The sequence below is a fragment of the Hyla sarda genome, chromosome 12, assembly GCF_029499605.1.
Source record: "Hyla sarda isolate aHylSar1 chromosome 12, aHylSar1.hap1, whole genome shotgun sequence".
Lineage (NCBI taxonomy): Eukaryota > Metazoa > Chordata > Amphibia > Anura > Hylidae > Hyla > Hyla sarda.
In genome coordinates, this window is record NC_079200.1 from 35092500 (window position 1) to 35108018 (window position 15519).

Sequence of the window (15519 nt, forward strand, 5' to 3'; positions counted from 1 at the left end):
GGTGCTGGGGACTTGGGTTCAAATCCCACTAAGGACAACAATAAATAAAGCGTTATTATTATAATAACATTAGCAGAGAGAACTGTGCTTGTGATGTCATCAGAGAGCATTCCAAAAAGAAAAGAATTTCCTCTGTAGTATTCAGCAGCTAATAAGTACAGGAAGGACTAAGTTTTTTAAATAGAAGTAATTTACAAATATGTTTAACTTTCTGCCACCAGCTGATTTAAAAGAAAAAAGGTTTTCACCGGAGTACCCCTTTAAAAAAACACAATCTAATTCACTCCTCAAATTCTCGGTCTGTACTAAACAAATTCAGAAAATACAGTAGCTGGTAAATACAATAAACCTTGTATAAAACTTATGTCTCAATGGGGGAGATTGATCAAAACCTGTGCAGAGGAAGAGTGGTGCAGTTGCCCATAGCAACCAATCAGATCGCTTCTTTCATTTTCCACATAAAGAGGCCTGTGGAAAATGAAAGAAGCGATCTGATTGGTTGCTATGGGCAACTGCACCACTCTTCCTCTGCACAGGTTTTGATAAATCTCCCTCAATGTGTTTTCCCAGGAGGTACCATCTTTATTAGGAAACCAGAACCTGAGATGAATGGCACCAGGGCTCAAGTCCTGCAGGAACGCATGGGAACGGAGTTCCTGCACTTTTTCCACAGCAGGAAGAGTTCCTGCACTTTTTCCACACCAGGAACACTGTTCCCATTAGCAGGAGTCCAGCAGGACCAGCCCTTCAGTGGAAATCTTAAAGGGGTACTCTGGTGGAAAACTTTTTTTTTTTTTTTTAAATCAACTGGTGCCAGAAAGTTAAGCAGATTTGTAAATTACTTCTATTAAAAAAAATCTTAATCCTTCCTGTGCTTATTAGCTGCTGAATACTACAGTGGAAATTATTTTCCGTTTGAAACACAGAGCTGTCTGCTGACATCATGAGCACAGTGCTCTCTGCTGACATCTCTGTCCATTTTAGGAACTGTCCAGGGTAAAAGGAAAACCCCATAGCAAACATATGCTGTTCTGGACAGTTCATAAAATGGACAGAGATGTCAGCAGAGAGCACTGTGCTCGTGATGTCAGCAGAGAGCTCTGTGTTTCAAATGGAAAAGAATTTCCACTGTAGTATACAGCAGCTAATAAGTACAGGAAGGATTACGATTTTTTTAATAGAAGTAATTTACAAATCTGTTTAACTTTCTGGCACCAGTTGATTTAAAATAAATAAATAAATAAATTAAAAAAAAAAGTTTTTCACCGGAGTACCCCTTTAAGTGAGTTCCCACACCTTTTTTTCACAGGACTTGACCCCTGAATGGCACCAATAATAGATTGCTGAGAAGGCCACTATATATCGTGGTAATGATGACCGGGCTCCGTTCATGTACCCTTCTAATACAGTAGTCCCTCAAGTTACAATATTAATTGGTTCCAGGACGACCATTGTATGTTGAAACCATCGTATGTTGAGACCAGGTTGGAAACCTGGTAATTGGTTCTGAAGCCACCAAAATGTCATCCGAAAATAGGAAAAAGTGAGGATTAAAAAAAATAAGTAGATAACTAATAGAGATAAAGCAAATCCTTATATATAAAAGTAATAGAGATCTGCTGGGAGCTGTAAATCACTGTCTATTTCAGTGTTTCCCAACCAGAGTGCCTCCAGCTGTTGCAAAACTACAACTCCCAGCATGCCCGGACAGCCGAAGGCTGTCCGGGCATGCTGGGTGTTGTAGTTTTGCAACAGCTGGAGGCACCCTCTTTGGGAAACACTGGTCTATGTAGAGGACAGGAGCTTCTTCAGGGTCCTGTACAGAACACACAGTGTCCTAAAAAAAGGAATACGGAGCCGCCCTCACCTGGTGTCCAAAGGAGCAGCTAACCCTGGTACAGGTAAAGAGTACAGAACATGTAATACCTCCCTGTACTGTAGGGGGTGCTACCAGACACCAGTCAGTGCATGCACTTTAGGAATACACGGCTTTTACCAGTGAAATATCCATTCTGATTGGTCGGTTCTTCCAGTCATTGACACGTTTCGCACATTCCATAGCATTGTATGTTGAGTCTGGTTTCAAGTTACAATGGTCCAGAAAAGACCATTGTATGTTGAAACTATTGTATGTTGAAGTAGTTTCTGTATAAACTGGCTTGGCCCTTGTTTCACTTCTTTGGACATTATGTCAAATAAAAGTGATGTTTTAGTCACTATGGTAACAGGGATACTATAGTTTTGCTACATGGCGCTTCTTTCCTCTGTATCCTCGCTATGTGATTTTCCTGTGAAATGTTAGATCAGGATAATACACCATTTTCTTTTTTTAAATCATTGGTGAAAATACTCCATAAATTCCACCCAGACGATACATGAATTCAATCAATGTCATCCTATGTCCAAGTGTAAAGTGATTCAGCAAACTGACATTGATATATGGGATCCAATATTGATATATGGGATCCAATATTGATGTATGGGATCAAGCAATAGGCTACAATGTGATTCTCCTCTTGAGACCCCAGCGGCAGTAGCCCTATCCTACTGCAGCATCCATGAGAGCTTAGAGCCAAGGCAGTGTTATTCCGGGTGCACCGGCTGCAGTTTGGGTCCTGAGATGATAGTAGAGGGAAACGAGCTGTGGGACTTAGGAGATGAGGACTATGGGTTATACATTGCTGAGCTGTGAGACCTTTATGGATGGTCATGAATATGTGGAATGTAGGAAACGTGTGTTCTTAACGATGTTCTGGAAGGAGCACTGTTTGTTTGGAGGAAGGCTGTACACTACAGACCTGATGTATACCGGAGGTTTTTGATGTCCTCTCGTTCTAATTCCAGGTCTGGGTCCAGGGAGTCTCCATTAGCGAATACACACATCTCTCCCCCAGCTGTCCAGCTGAACCCTGTTCCTGCCTTCACCTTCATGCCAGTACTGCTCTCTCCCCTTTCCTTGAGGTCTTGGAGATTCCCTTCTCTTTCGTTGCTGCATGTTCTCCTGATCTGGACCCAGTTCTTCCCAGGAACCCTGACGTTGGAGCCGCCCATGTTCCCCACCATGACTTTTGGGCTCCGGATCCTCATATGGGTCTGTCTCTATGTCCATGCAGGAGTCTCCTGGCTCTGTGTATGCAGAGTCCCGGCTGCCTTGCGTCTCAGACTCCAGTGTGTCGTGTCGGGAAAGGACTCTTGAGCCCGTCTGACCTCTCCGCAGTTGCTCCTCGTACGCACCTGTTCGCTCGGTTCCTTCTGATCTCAGCTCTCCATGAACCAAATAGGGGCCCTGGTTAGTAAGACAAACAAAAGCATGCAGAGACATAAACACACGCGTTATTGTCATGCGCACACACACAAAGCAGGGTTGTTAGATAACAAGGAAATATGCATCTTCAGGAACAGTAAGGATATCTATGTATAGATTGTAACAAAAACATAGTAAAATATAGTAAGAAAGCCATTCAAGATGTTAGTGATTGATAGGATTGAAGGAGGGAATATAGGGGCAAAGGTATCTCAGCTCCCCTAGAGTAAAAAGTAGGTTTTTAATAGATTTCCATTAAAATTGAAAAAGGACAAAAAACAAAACAAAATCACACGTGTATGGTGAGTTAAAAACCGCACGTCACCTAGTGATTGATAGGACAACTATACAAGCGACAGCAATTGCACATTATTTCTGAATACATTAGTCAACATAAAGGTTAAAGGTAACACAAGCCAAAAGCCAAGGCATGAGGGTCAGTCCATACCCAGAAGCCAACTTAAAGGGGTACTCCCGTGGAAAACTTTTTTTTTTTTTTTTTTAAATCAACTGGTGCCAGAAAGTTAAACAGATTTGTAAATCACTTTTATTAAACAATCTTAATCCTTCCAGTACTTTTTAGGGGCTGTATACTAAAGAGAAATCCAAAAAAGAAATGCATTTCCTCTGATGTCATGACCACAGTGCTCTCTGCTGACCTCTGCTGTCCATTTTAGGAACTGTCCAGAGCAGCGTATGTTTGCTGTGGGGATTTTCTCCTGTTCTGGACAGTTTCTAAAATGGACAGCAGAGGTCAGCAGAGAGCACTGTGGTCATGACATCACAGGAAATGCATTTCTTTTTTTGGATTTTAGTATACAGCCCCTAAAAAGTACTGGAAGGATTACGATTTTTGAATAGAAGTGATTTACAAATCTGTTTAACTTTCTGGCACCAGTTGATTTAAAAAAAAAAAAAGTTTTCCATGGGAGTACCCCTTTAAGAGCAGTGATCCCAGTGGCAGACCAATATCCCTACATATTCCTAGGTGCAGCCTGACCGTATCCTGACTGATCTCTAGTTAGTCAGACTACCATGCATGTGCATAGATTCCTAGCCAGCCTCTCATGCTTGTCAGTCTGCATAAGAATTGTACATTAGGCATGACAGAGGTAACAAGGTATCATAAATAAGGGTGACGGCAGATTGAGGTACAAGACAAGGGTGACAGCGCTACAGAAAATCTGTTCTCATTCTGTTTCTGTGCAGCTTCACAACACTTAATATTTATTATCATGACACAGTAGGAACAGGGTTTTGTACATTCCGTGTTTCAAGTGGTAACACGCCAGATCACATTGAATGAGGATTTGTAAAGAAAAAAAAAAAAATAACACACACAAGAGACTTCACATGAAGCAGTGTATACTGTGGACAAATATATGTGTTAAAGGGGTACTCCGGTGGAAAACTTTTAATTTTTTAATTTTTATTTTTTAAATCAACTGGTGCCAGAAAGTTAAACAGATTTGTAAATCACTTCTATTCAAAAATCTTAATCCTTCCAGTACTTTTTAGGGGCTGTATACTAAAGAGAAATCCCAAAAAAAAGAAAATGCTTTTCCTCTGATGTCATGACCACAGTGCTCTCTGCTGACCTCTGCTGTCCATTTTAGGAACTTTCCAGAGCAGCATATGTTTGCTATGGGGATTTTCTCCTGCTCCGGACAGTTCCTAAAATGGACAGCAGAGGTCAGCAGAGAGCAAGCACTGTGGTCATGACATCACAGGAAATGCATTTCTTTTTTGGATTTCAGTATACAGCCCCTAAAAAGTACTGGAAGGATTAAGATTTTTTTTAATAGAAGTGATTTGCAAATCTGTTTAACTTTCTGGCACCAGTTGATTTAAAAAATAATAATTTCCACCGGAGTGCCCCTTTAAAGTTCCAGGAGTCTTTTTTGTTTTTGCTGAGAACGAAAGATGATGTCAGTCCATGAACATAAAAATGGACGATTTCTGAGAAGAACGCTGCCTATTGGCATTAAATGGCTGACCCTATCTCATGCCTACGGCCGCCACCAGACACCCCCGGGGAAGTGATTTCAGCGGAAACAATAAGCAGGAGAATTGCATTTATTTCAGCTTATTGTTTCCACTGAGATCATCTTGCCTTGCGATTGCAGATGCTCTCGCCTCACAGCTGGATCATGTCTGGGTAGTCCCAATGTTTACCATGACACCCTTCACGGAATAGATCTTTTTGTTCTTTCACACACAGGATCTGCTGCAGATTGCTGCAATTACAGTGCTCCCTCAAGTTACAATATTAATCGGTTCCGGGACGACCATTGTATGTTGAAACCATTGTATGTTGAGACCAGAACTCTATGGAAACCTGGTAATTGGTTCTGAAGCCACCAAAATGTCATCCAAAAATAGGAAAAAGTGAGGATTAAAGAAAAATAAGTAGATAACTAATATAGATAAAGCAAGTCATTATATATAAAAGTAAGAAAGATCTGCTGGGAGCTGTAAATCACTGTCTATGTCAGTGTTTCCCAACCAGGGTGCCTCCAGCTGTTGCAAAACTACAACTCCCAGCATGCCCGGACAGCCAACGACTGTCCGGGCATGCTGGGAGTTGTAGTTTTGCAACAGCTGGAGGCACCCTGGTTGGGAAACAATGGTTTATGTTGAGAACCGGAGCTTCTTCAGGGTCCTATACTGTCCAAAGGAGCAGCTAACCCTGGCACAGGTAAGGAGTAGTACAGAACTTTTAGTTCCTCCCTGTACTGTAGGGGGCGCTACCAGACACCAGTCAGTGCTTGTACTTCAGTAATAGAGGGGATTTACCAGTAAAATGCTAATTCTGATTGGTCAGTTCCTCCAGTTGTGACATGTTTCACACATCTGGACTGTCCGTAGCATTGTATGTTGAGTCTGGTTTCAAGTTGCAATGGTCCAAAAAAGACCATTGTATGTTGAACCTATTGTATGTGGAGGCCATTGTAAGTTGAGGGATCACTGTATAGACCTGCAGTTCAATGCTATTCCTGTGTATTTTTGATGGACATAGCAGTAAAGCAGTTGCCTTCAAATCCAATGTGTGTAAATGCACCCTAAGGATCCGCTCACATGGTCGGATTTCCTGTAGATTTTCCACGACGTATTTGCTGCCAAAAAATCTGCAGTGGATTTTGCTACCACTGACTTCAATGGGTCCATGGCAAATCAGCACATTTGCCACTATTGCAGATTTTCTGCTAACCCCTTGAAGTCAATGGTAGCAAAATCCAATGCAGATTTTTAGGCAGCAAATATGCTGCAGAAAATGTGAATGAACCCATACAGTTTTCTGTGCATATTTGATGGCGCATATTTTAAGACCCCTTTCACACAAAATAAAGGGCGATAACGGGTTAAAACGGCTATTAGAAAAAAATCCCATAGACTATAATGTTAGGGATTTTCTAGCGGCCGTTTAATGGACGATTTTCAAGATTTTTATGATGGACGTTCATTACGGATGAATTTTTATAGTGTGAAAGGGGCCTAAGCTGCAGATTTTATGCTGCAGTTTTGAATGTAAATATGCAGCATCAAATATGCTTAGGACACTGTACGTGTGAATAGACCCTTAGACTAGGTTCACACAGTATTTTTTCTGGTGTATTGCATTTGTAAAATTGCGCTTGCCAAATCACGGACAAATTGCCCCCCCCCCATTTTTAGCTCTAAGGTGCACCTCTGTAAATCTATAGAGAGTGGTTGTCTGTGCACACAATATGTAAAATATGTAAAAATACAGACATGTCATTTATGCGGCAGTAATAAATGCGTAAATATTTTAACTGATTGTAAGCAAAGATAACCACTTTCTCATAGACTTCCATAAAGGTCATTAAAGGAACTTATCCCCTATTCATAATTCCCAGCAGTCGGACACCCCGCAACCTACACAACCCCTTGAGCGCTTATTAGATGACACACGCTCCATTCAATTCTAGGGGAGCACCGATGATGCCCGAGTGCTGTACACTGGTCTTTTCAGTGCTCCCATAGAAGGGGGGTGTTCTTCTTTAAAGGGGTACTCCACCCCTAGACATCTTATCCCCTATTCAAGGGATAGGGGATAAGATGTCAGATCGCCGGGGTCCCGCTGCTGGGGACCCCGGGGATCGCTGCTGCGGCACCGCGCTATCATTACTGCGCAGAGCAAGATCGCTCTGCACGTAATGAAGGGCAATACAGGGGCCGGAGCATCATTACGTCACGGCTCCGCCCCTCGTGACGTCATGGCCCGCCCCCGTCAATACAAGTCTATGGGAAGGGGGCGTGGCGGTCGTCACGCCCCCTGCCATAGACTTGCATTAAGGGGACGGGCCGTGATGTCATGAGGGGCGGAGCCATGACGTCACGCTGCTCCGGCCCCTGTATCGCCCGTCATTACGCACAGAGCAAACTCGCTCTGTGCAGTAATGATGGCGGGGTGCTGCAGCAGCGATCCCGGGGGTCCCCAGCAGCGGGACTGCGGTGATCTGACATCTTATCCCCTATCCTTTGGATAGGGGATAAGATGTCTAGGGGCGGAACTTATCCCCTATTCATAATTCCCAGCAGTCGGACACCCCGCAATCTACACAACCCCGGAGCGCTCAATAGATGACACACGCTCCATTCAATTCTAGGGGAGCACCGATGATGCCCGAGTGCTGTACACCGGTCTTTTCAGTGCTCCCATAGAAGGGGGGTGTTCTCCTTTAATGTTAAAAATGTAGGTGCAATTTTTCAGAGATTTTGTGGTCACATTTTTACAAATAAGCATGCCTGAAAAAACTGTGTGTAAGCCTAGCCTTAGGCATGGTTCACCCATATTATGGTGTTCCATACAGCCAAAAACCACACCTCAAAACCAAGGCAATTTGTGGTAAAATGCACCACACGGCGCACTAGGTACGTGAACCCAGGCTCAATCCTTTATGTCTATGGCTGAACCGGTCCTATGCGGTCTCCATGGTAACAGATGATAAATAGGCCCGTGTGCTCGCATCCTGCAGTCACTTTGCGCTTCTATCTCACAGTGGGAAGAAGTAGGGTGTATGAATACAGGATAAGAGGACACATTGAATGCTCCTATGTTTTGAAACTATAAAACATCAAGACTATTTATAAAGTGGCTTTATTTTTCAAGTTTACGCGTATTGGGGCAACAAAAATGGGTTGCAAAAGCCAACATCTCCTTTAAAACACTAAAAGGCAAACTTAATGTTGAAACAAATGCAAAATAATATTTTTTACAAGGCTGTAGGGGTAATGGGACCTTTTTCCATATACTGGTGAATCTATATATATATAAAGAGAAGGCCTGACTCCCTGAGGCTGGGTTCACATCACGTTTTTGCCATACTGTTTTCAATCCGTTTTTCTAAAGAAAACCTTATGGCAAAAAAAAAACGGATGGAACAGTATGGGAAAAAGTAAACCGCATGTGTTTTTAAACCACGTTTTTGTCTCCGGTTTAAAAACCATACTGCAACCGCATTTTTTTTTAACATGGACATCAATCGGAAACGCACATGTATACAGTTCCATACGGAAAACCGTATACGGTTTTTACTTTGCACATGTGCATCCTAAAGTCCCCACCCAACACCACTCCCATTAAAAATGGACAAAATTATCAAAAACTTATGTTTTTTTTTATAAAAACGGACAGAACTGTATGCACTTTTTAAAACAGTATACTGTTTAAAAACGTATACGGTTTACTTTTTCCCATACTGTTCCATCGTTTTTTATGCCATACGATTTTCTTTAGAAAAACGGATTGAAAACAGTATGGCAAAAACGTGATGTGAACCCAGCCTAACTCATCAACGCCCAGCCTAAACCCTTGGACCTAGAAAGCTGAATTTTTTTCACAGGTGTTTTTAAGACATAGACGAGGAATAAGAAAGGATTTTTCGAAATTCAACCCTTAAGGGGGTGAAAAAGGGGTTGAAAGTTTGTATGGAAGTCCGTCATTTTTGAAGCTAGAAGCATGAAACTTTGTTTTTAAGTTAACAATCAGAGATAAAGAAACACGTGTTTTAACGTTTTCTAAAATTCCAACCCTGAAGGGGTGAAACGGGGGTTCAAAGTTTGTAGTAGATCTATGTTACCCCAAATTTAACGCGAGCGAAGCCTCGGGCAAAAGCTAGTGTTACAATATATGGCACAGAAAATAAATAAAGACGCTAAGTATTTGAAGAGGAGTTATATTCTTACTCTCTCTCTCTTTCAGTGGATCCTTACTACCCTAGGAGCTTGCAGCCCAGGAGGGTATGGACCTGGACAGAATAAGCCCTCCTTATGGTGATGACAAAATAAGGTCCATACAAAAGGTAAAGGTTGTTTCAAACCATGATTTGTGCCTCTGAGCCATGGATACATTAGGAAATCCTCCCGTCCCGATCAGATCATGGATATGTTGACAGTTTATTGTGAGATTTTTTTTCTGCCGTATCCATGCCTCGAGAGCACATATTGGGATGTGAATGTGGCCTAACATACCTTTTGGGATGTCTATGATGTGGAGAACTGTGTTTAGAAGATAGTGCTAGTGACAAGGGTCATGATTTAGTCAAGTTCGTACGCCCCGTGGCAAAAGTCATAACTGGCTTCTCTTCTGGGGTTCAATCAAATCACATGAAGGATAGAAGGATACCTATCCTGTACCAATACCAAGAGAAGAGTAAGGTGACCCTTAGAACCCATGGTCCTACCATTCCTTGTTAAATAATGGAGTATTGATTTTCGAGAAGAACCCTGTGTGATGAGGAATAAGACCAAGGTAATCCAAATTAGGGGATGCATGTAACTGTACGGCCCACTTCTGCTGTGCATACACTATTGAACATATTAATGACCATATCCTGTCTATAAATGTAGTTAAAACAAAAAGGAAGAGCGCTCCATAGCGTAAAACCGCCACTCCAGGGTCCAATTTAAAGTGGTAAAAAACCCTTACCGAAGGGGGTTGTGTGAACTCACACACAACATTGGCCTACGTGGATGAGAGAGTATGTCTGGTCTGCAGCCTCCCCGACCTGGGCAATATTCAACAGGTGAGGACTTCCAAGGGGCGGTGGGGGGAATCGGCGCTGGCCAGCGCCGATACCCCCCACCCCCCCTTGGAAGTCCTCACCTATAAATGTAGTTGGCTGCCACCTAGGTTGCAACTGTTGGTGCCTACAATAAAGTTTCCCACCATAAAGGTCTATCTGGACATTCGGGATAATGGAATCCTACAAATATTGGAACGGAATATTGCAGAGCCCTTGTGTGATGGTGAACTGCTTTACTGCCTGATCATTGTCAACGTTTATGCCGAAAGAGAGAAAGGGTGCCCAACCCCATTTATTCAATCTACGAGGCACATAGAAAAATGCATGTATAACTAAAGCATGACCGAGACAGGAACAAAATAAGAGTACAATAAAAACAAAATGAAATAATGAAAAACGGGAAACAATAGAATAGATCAAGTACAGACACAGCCTGTGGTGTTAGGACCCAGATGGCGCTGCACGTGTGAGCAGACGATGTCAGATATGGGGTAGGGGCTGATGTCAGGCACTGCGGTTTAACATTAGCTGAAAAGATAAGGGGGTAGAGCAGAAGCAGGAAGTTCCTCGTTGCTAAACATTCATTGTCAGCAACCACCATGCTGTGATCTATACGCATGTAAGTGCAAAACATCCTCCAGTGTCGTATACTAGTATCACTATAGCAGGAGGTCGGCCAGAACTAAAATAAGGCAGTCTCTACTAATAAATAATATGTCCTTTCTCCTCTGTGTCTTTAAAGGGGTACTCTGGTGGGAAACTTTTTATTTTTTATTTTTTTTAAATCAACTGGTGCCAGAAAGTTAAAACAGATTTGTAAATGACTTCTATAAAACAATCTCAATCCTTCCAGTACTTATTAGCTGCTGAATACTACAGAAGAAATGATTTTCTTTTTGGTACAGAGAGCTCTCTGCTGACATCACGAGCACAGTGCTCTCTGCTGACACCTCTGTCCATTTTAAGAACTGTCCAGAGTAGGAGAAAATCCCCATAGCAAACATATGCTGCTTTGGACAGTTCCTAAAATGGACAGAGATGTCAGCAGAGAGCACTGTGCTAGTGATGTCAACAGAGAGCACTGTGTTCCAAAAAGAAAAGAATTTCCTCTGTAGTGTTCAGCAGCTAATAAGTACTGGGAGGATTAAGATTTTTTTTAATAGAAGTAATTTACAAATCTGTTTAACTTTCTGGCACCAGTTGATTTAAAGAAAAAGAAAAAAGTTTTCCAACGGAGTACCCCTTTAAAGTTGCCATTTTATAAACTATATAGGTAAAAATAGGTGTATTTGTGGCTTCATAAGGCATCTTTACATGCACAAAGGCATGGCTTGTAATGTGTTCTGTAAACATTTAGCCTATTTGTACATTAGCCCCCCCAGGAAGAAAGCTATTGAAGTATGGCTGGGGTGTTGTCCCTTCTAACATAAGAAATATTCCTCCTCCAGTAGGGTATGTAGCGGTCAGGGCAGTTGTGAGGGTTTATTGTGCTGGTCTCTGACATATCTGTTCCCTAAAACTACACAGCATGTTCATCCACCCTTGTGCTTGACCCTGCTTCTCCCCGACCTCCCCACAATCCCAGGTTCTGTTTTAGTGAGGTGAGGACTTGCACCTGGAGATTGGAGACGGGCGCAGGACTGGATGCCAGGGCTGCTGTGGCAAGGGTGCGGTTGAGCAGAGGATTGGGTGGGTTAATGCTCGGTGGGTGAGTTGCTTTCCAGTAGGCTTCTAAGTATTCGGCCAGGTGCTCACAGGCATCCTCTAGTTGGTTCTCATCCAGAATGATGTCAAACATTTCCTGTCAGAAGAAGAGAGGTAAGTCCAGTTACTACATGGTATCTATGTGCAACCATGGAATGGGGGGCTCAATCTAATCTCTAAAGTGCAGCGGGTGCTACTCCGTAAAAAAAATCAACAAATACCATATAGAAAAAGCTACACTGAAACATAGCAGCACACCAAGGGTATAACATAAATATACAAAATAATCTTACTGACATACAATTAGAATGACAGACACAAGGGTATGATTTAAAAACACTTAAAGGGGTACTCCGCCCCTAGATATCTTATCTCCTATCGAAAGGATAGGGGATAAGATGTCAGATCGCGGGGGATCCCCGGGATCTCGGATGCAGGACCCACCTGTTGCGGCTTCCGGCAGCACTGGAGGCTCTCATCCTAACACCTCCTGACCACGGTGACGTGAGATCGCGACGTCACAACTCTGCCCCCGTGTGACGTCACGCCCCGCCCCCTCATTGCAAGTCTATGGGAGGGGGCGTGACGGCTGTCACGCCCCCTCCCATAGACTTGCAATGAGGGGCGGGGCGTGACCTCACACGGGGGCGGAGTCGTGACGTCACGATCTCACGTCACCGTGGTCGGGAGCCGAAGCCTCCAGCGTTTCCGGAAGCCGCAACAGGTGGGTCCTGCAGCCGAGATCCCGGGGATCCCCCGCGATCTGACCTCTTATCCCCTATCCTTTGGATAGGGGATAAGATGTCTAGGGGCGGAGTACCCCTTTAAAACCGACTTTTATAAGCCAAAGCACAACTAAGAGGAGAGGCCATGAACCCCCTCCCCTAAGAAAAAAGCACCTGTCCCAAAAATATATGAGGATTATTACCCGATAGACTCCAGTCTGAACAAATGACCAACCCATTAGACAATGGTAGATGTCAATAGTATCATAATAATGTGCCCTGGTACACCACAACGTATAAATAAAATAGCACACTACATTTCAAGAAACCATGCAAATAATATATATCTTATGTATGCATATCTGACTATAAATATACTATGGTGCTAAGAGACAAAATATCGCAATGGTCATAGTAAGATAATGGCGTATACGACCCTGAATTAGGTATGAGTCCCAGACTGGAGAGTATCCAAGGTGTCAGCCGTGCTACATAGGGGACAGGGCCACAGAGGACCCGACGTGTTTCGTCGCCACCTGGCAACTTCCTCAGGGGTGTTGTGCTTCCAATATCTATGTCTGCAGATAACGATTTCTTAGCAGCCTAGAGCTGTCAGTGAGGTAATACTGTCTCATATTCCAATGCAACTTCATGGATCAGTTGGGAACAGGCATTATCTATTCCAGGCCTAATTTTGCAGACTAAAATGGAAAGAATCCATTCACATAAAAGGAACAGATTGTGTTTGTTTATTGAGCAGGACATGAACTTGTCACAGCAGCTGAGCATTACCCTGTGCTCTGCCGGGAATGCTGACACTCACCGGAGGGCACTGCGCCAGTTTATCTGCTGCCACCATCTGTACATTTAAATGCTTCGCTTGAGACTTCCCTCTGGATTTTATTAGCCTATGTAATACCTGGGGAAAGACAATAAAGATCACATGGGAAGTTATAGCAATCTGTCATATAAAGGCATACAGATACAGTGAGAAAGAGAAAGACAGGTAATGGTACATCTAATTAGCTTTATTATCTTATCACTTCTTCGTCATTAACAAAAGTACATTGGAAATGCTATAGGCACTATAACAGCTAATGAGTGTACTAGTTCTGTGAAGGTTGCATTTAAAGGGGTACTCCGCTGCCCCAGCAGAACGTTTTGTTCCGAACGCTTGGAGCAGGCGGCGGGGGGTCGTGATGTCACTGCCACGCCCCTCGTGACATCACGTCTCGCCCCCTCAATGAGAGTCTATGGGAGGGGGCTTGGTATAGATGTAATAGGAAGATGGCACTGTCTGCTGGATAGGGGATGAGTGTGTAATCGGTGAGGGTCTGACCTCTGGGGCCCTAAACCAATCACAAGAACAAGGGTCCTGTGTGTTCCCCTGTTTGGAGTTAAGCAGCGTTCAGACATGCATACTGCTACTGCTTTTATTTCTATGAGCTTGATGAAGACAGTGGGGTGCATACCAAATGTTATAGCAGCCGGGGGCCTTTTGCAGGCCTCCATAGCTGCCATGCTAGATCTCCTATTACAGACTGCCACAGGAAAGATGTACAAGGAGATTGAATAAATTACAGCAGACTGCAATACAGTAGTATTGCAGTGTACTGTACAAGGGAATGATTGATTATACTAAATAAGTGTAAAAACTGTAAAACTAAAACACAGCCCTAACATTAAAGGGGGTACATGATGACAAGTGTCTTAATCCTTCCAGTACTTTTTAGGGGCTGTATACTAAAGAGAAATCCAAAAAAGAAATGCATTTCCTCTCATGTCAATGTCATGACCACAGTGCTCTCTGCTGACCTCTGCTGTCCATTTTAGGAACTGTCCAGAGCAGCATATGTTTGCTATGGGGATTTTCTCCTGCTCTGGACAGTTCCTGAAATGGACAGCAGAGGTCAGCAGAGAGCACTGTGGTCATGACATCAGAGGAAATGTATTTCTTTTTGGATTTCTCTTTAGTATGCAGCCCCTAAAAAGAACTGGAAGGATTAAGCTTTTTTAATAGAAGTGATTTATAAATCTGTTTAACTTTCTGACACCAGTTGATTTAAAAAAAAAAAGTTTTCCATGGGAGTACCCCTTTAAAGGATATGATTCAATGCGGTATTATTCAACCAACTCCAGTGCCAAGTGCTAATGTAGAACCCCATTAACAACTCCTATATTTCAGCAGCAATATACGGTATGTTATCTACTGCATAAAACACTTTATTATTTGATTTCTGTAATACTCACTTTAGGAGAGGTGATCTTAATATACACAATGATTGGTGCCAGGGAAGTCTTGGCCAGCTGCGCTGGGTGGTTTATTGTGTCAGCGTCCAGTGCCACCAGCTGTAGCGTTCTAGCTAACTCAAATATACGCTCAATCTCACTCTGCACCTCCGCTGTATCCGAGGAGCAAGGAAAAGAGGACAAACAGTCAGGATATACCATTACTTTATCTTTGTAGAAGTGTAACCTCTGGGACCCCCACTGATCATGGTGATGAAAAGGCTGATCTGAGACGTGTATTTCAGGATCAGAGAGAGTCTCCGCTGATCATAACGGTATGGCATATCCTACCGATGTCCCATCACTTTATAACGTATAGGAAACCCTTTGATGAGCTTTCTTCTGTGTCGAGGTGTATATTGGCTTCACTACATGTCCCCTCCTTATTTCTGTCAGGTGCTGCAGACCTTATGTGGAATCAGATGTCACCACATATACATACATACAC

General features: G+C 43.0%; 1 protein-coding gene across 2 annotated transcripts in view; it reads right to left on the reverse strand.

Annotated features, from left to right (window-relative positions):
* Nucleotides 1-1748: 1748 nt before the first annotated feature.
* Nucleotides 1749-15519, reverse strand: part of CACNB1 (calcium voltage-gated channel auxiliary subunit beta 1) — a 138048-nt gene continuing 124277 nt past the window's right edge. Inside the window, exons 11-14 of one of the 2 annotated variants that reach the window (XM_056547712.1) lie at nt 15033-15184; nt 13606-13701; nt 11969-12154; nt 1749-3286 (exon numbers count right to left, since the gene is read on the reverse strand). In XM_056547712.1, coding sequence (XP_056403687.1) covers nt 2867-3286; nt 11969-12154; nt 13606-13701; nt 15033-15184 — 854 coding nt within the window. In that variant the 3' untranslated portion in view covers nt 1749-2866. Of the gene's footprint in view, nt 3287-11573; nt 12155-13605; nt 13702-15032; nt 15185-15519 lie in introns of those variants that run through there. The other variant, XM_056547713.1, reaches the window with a different exon arrangement.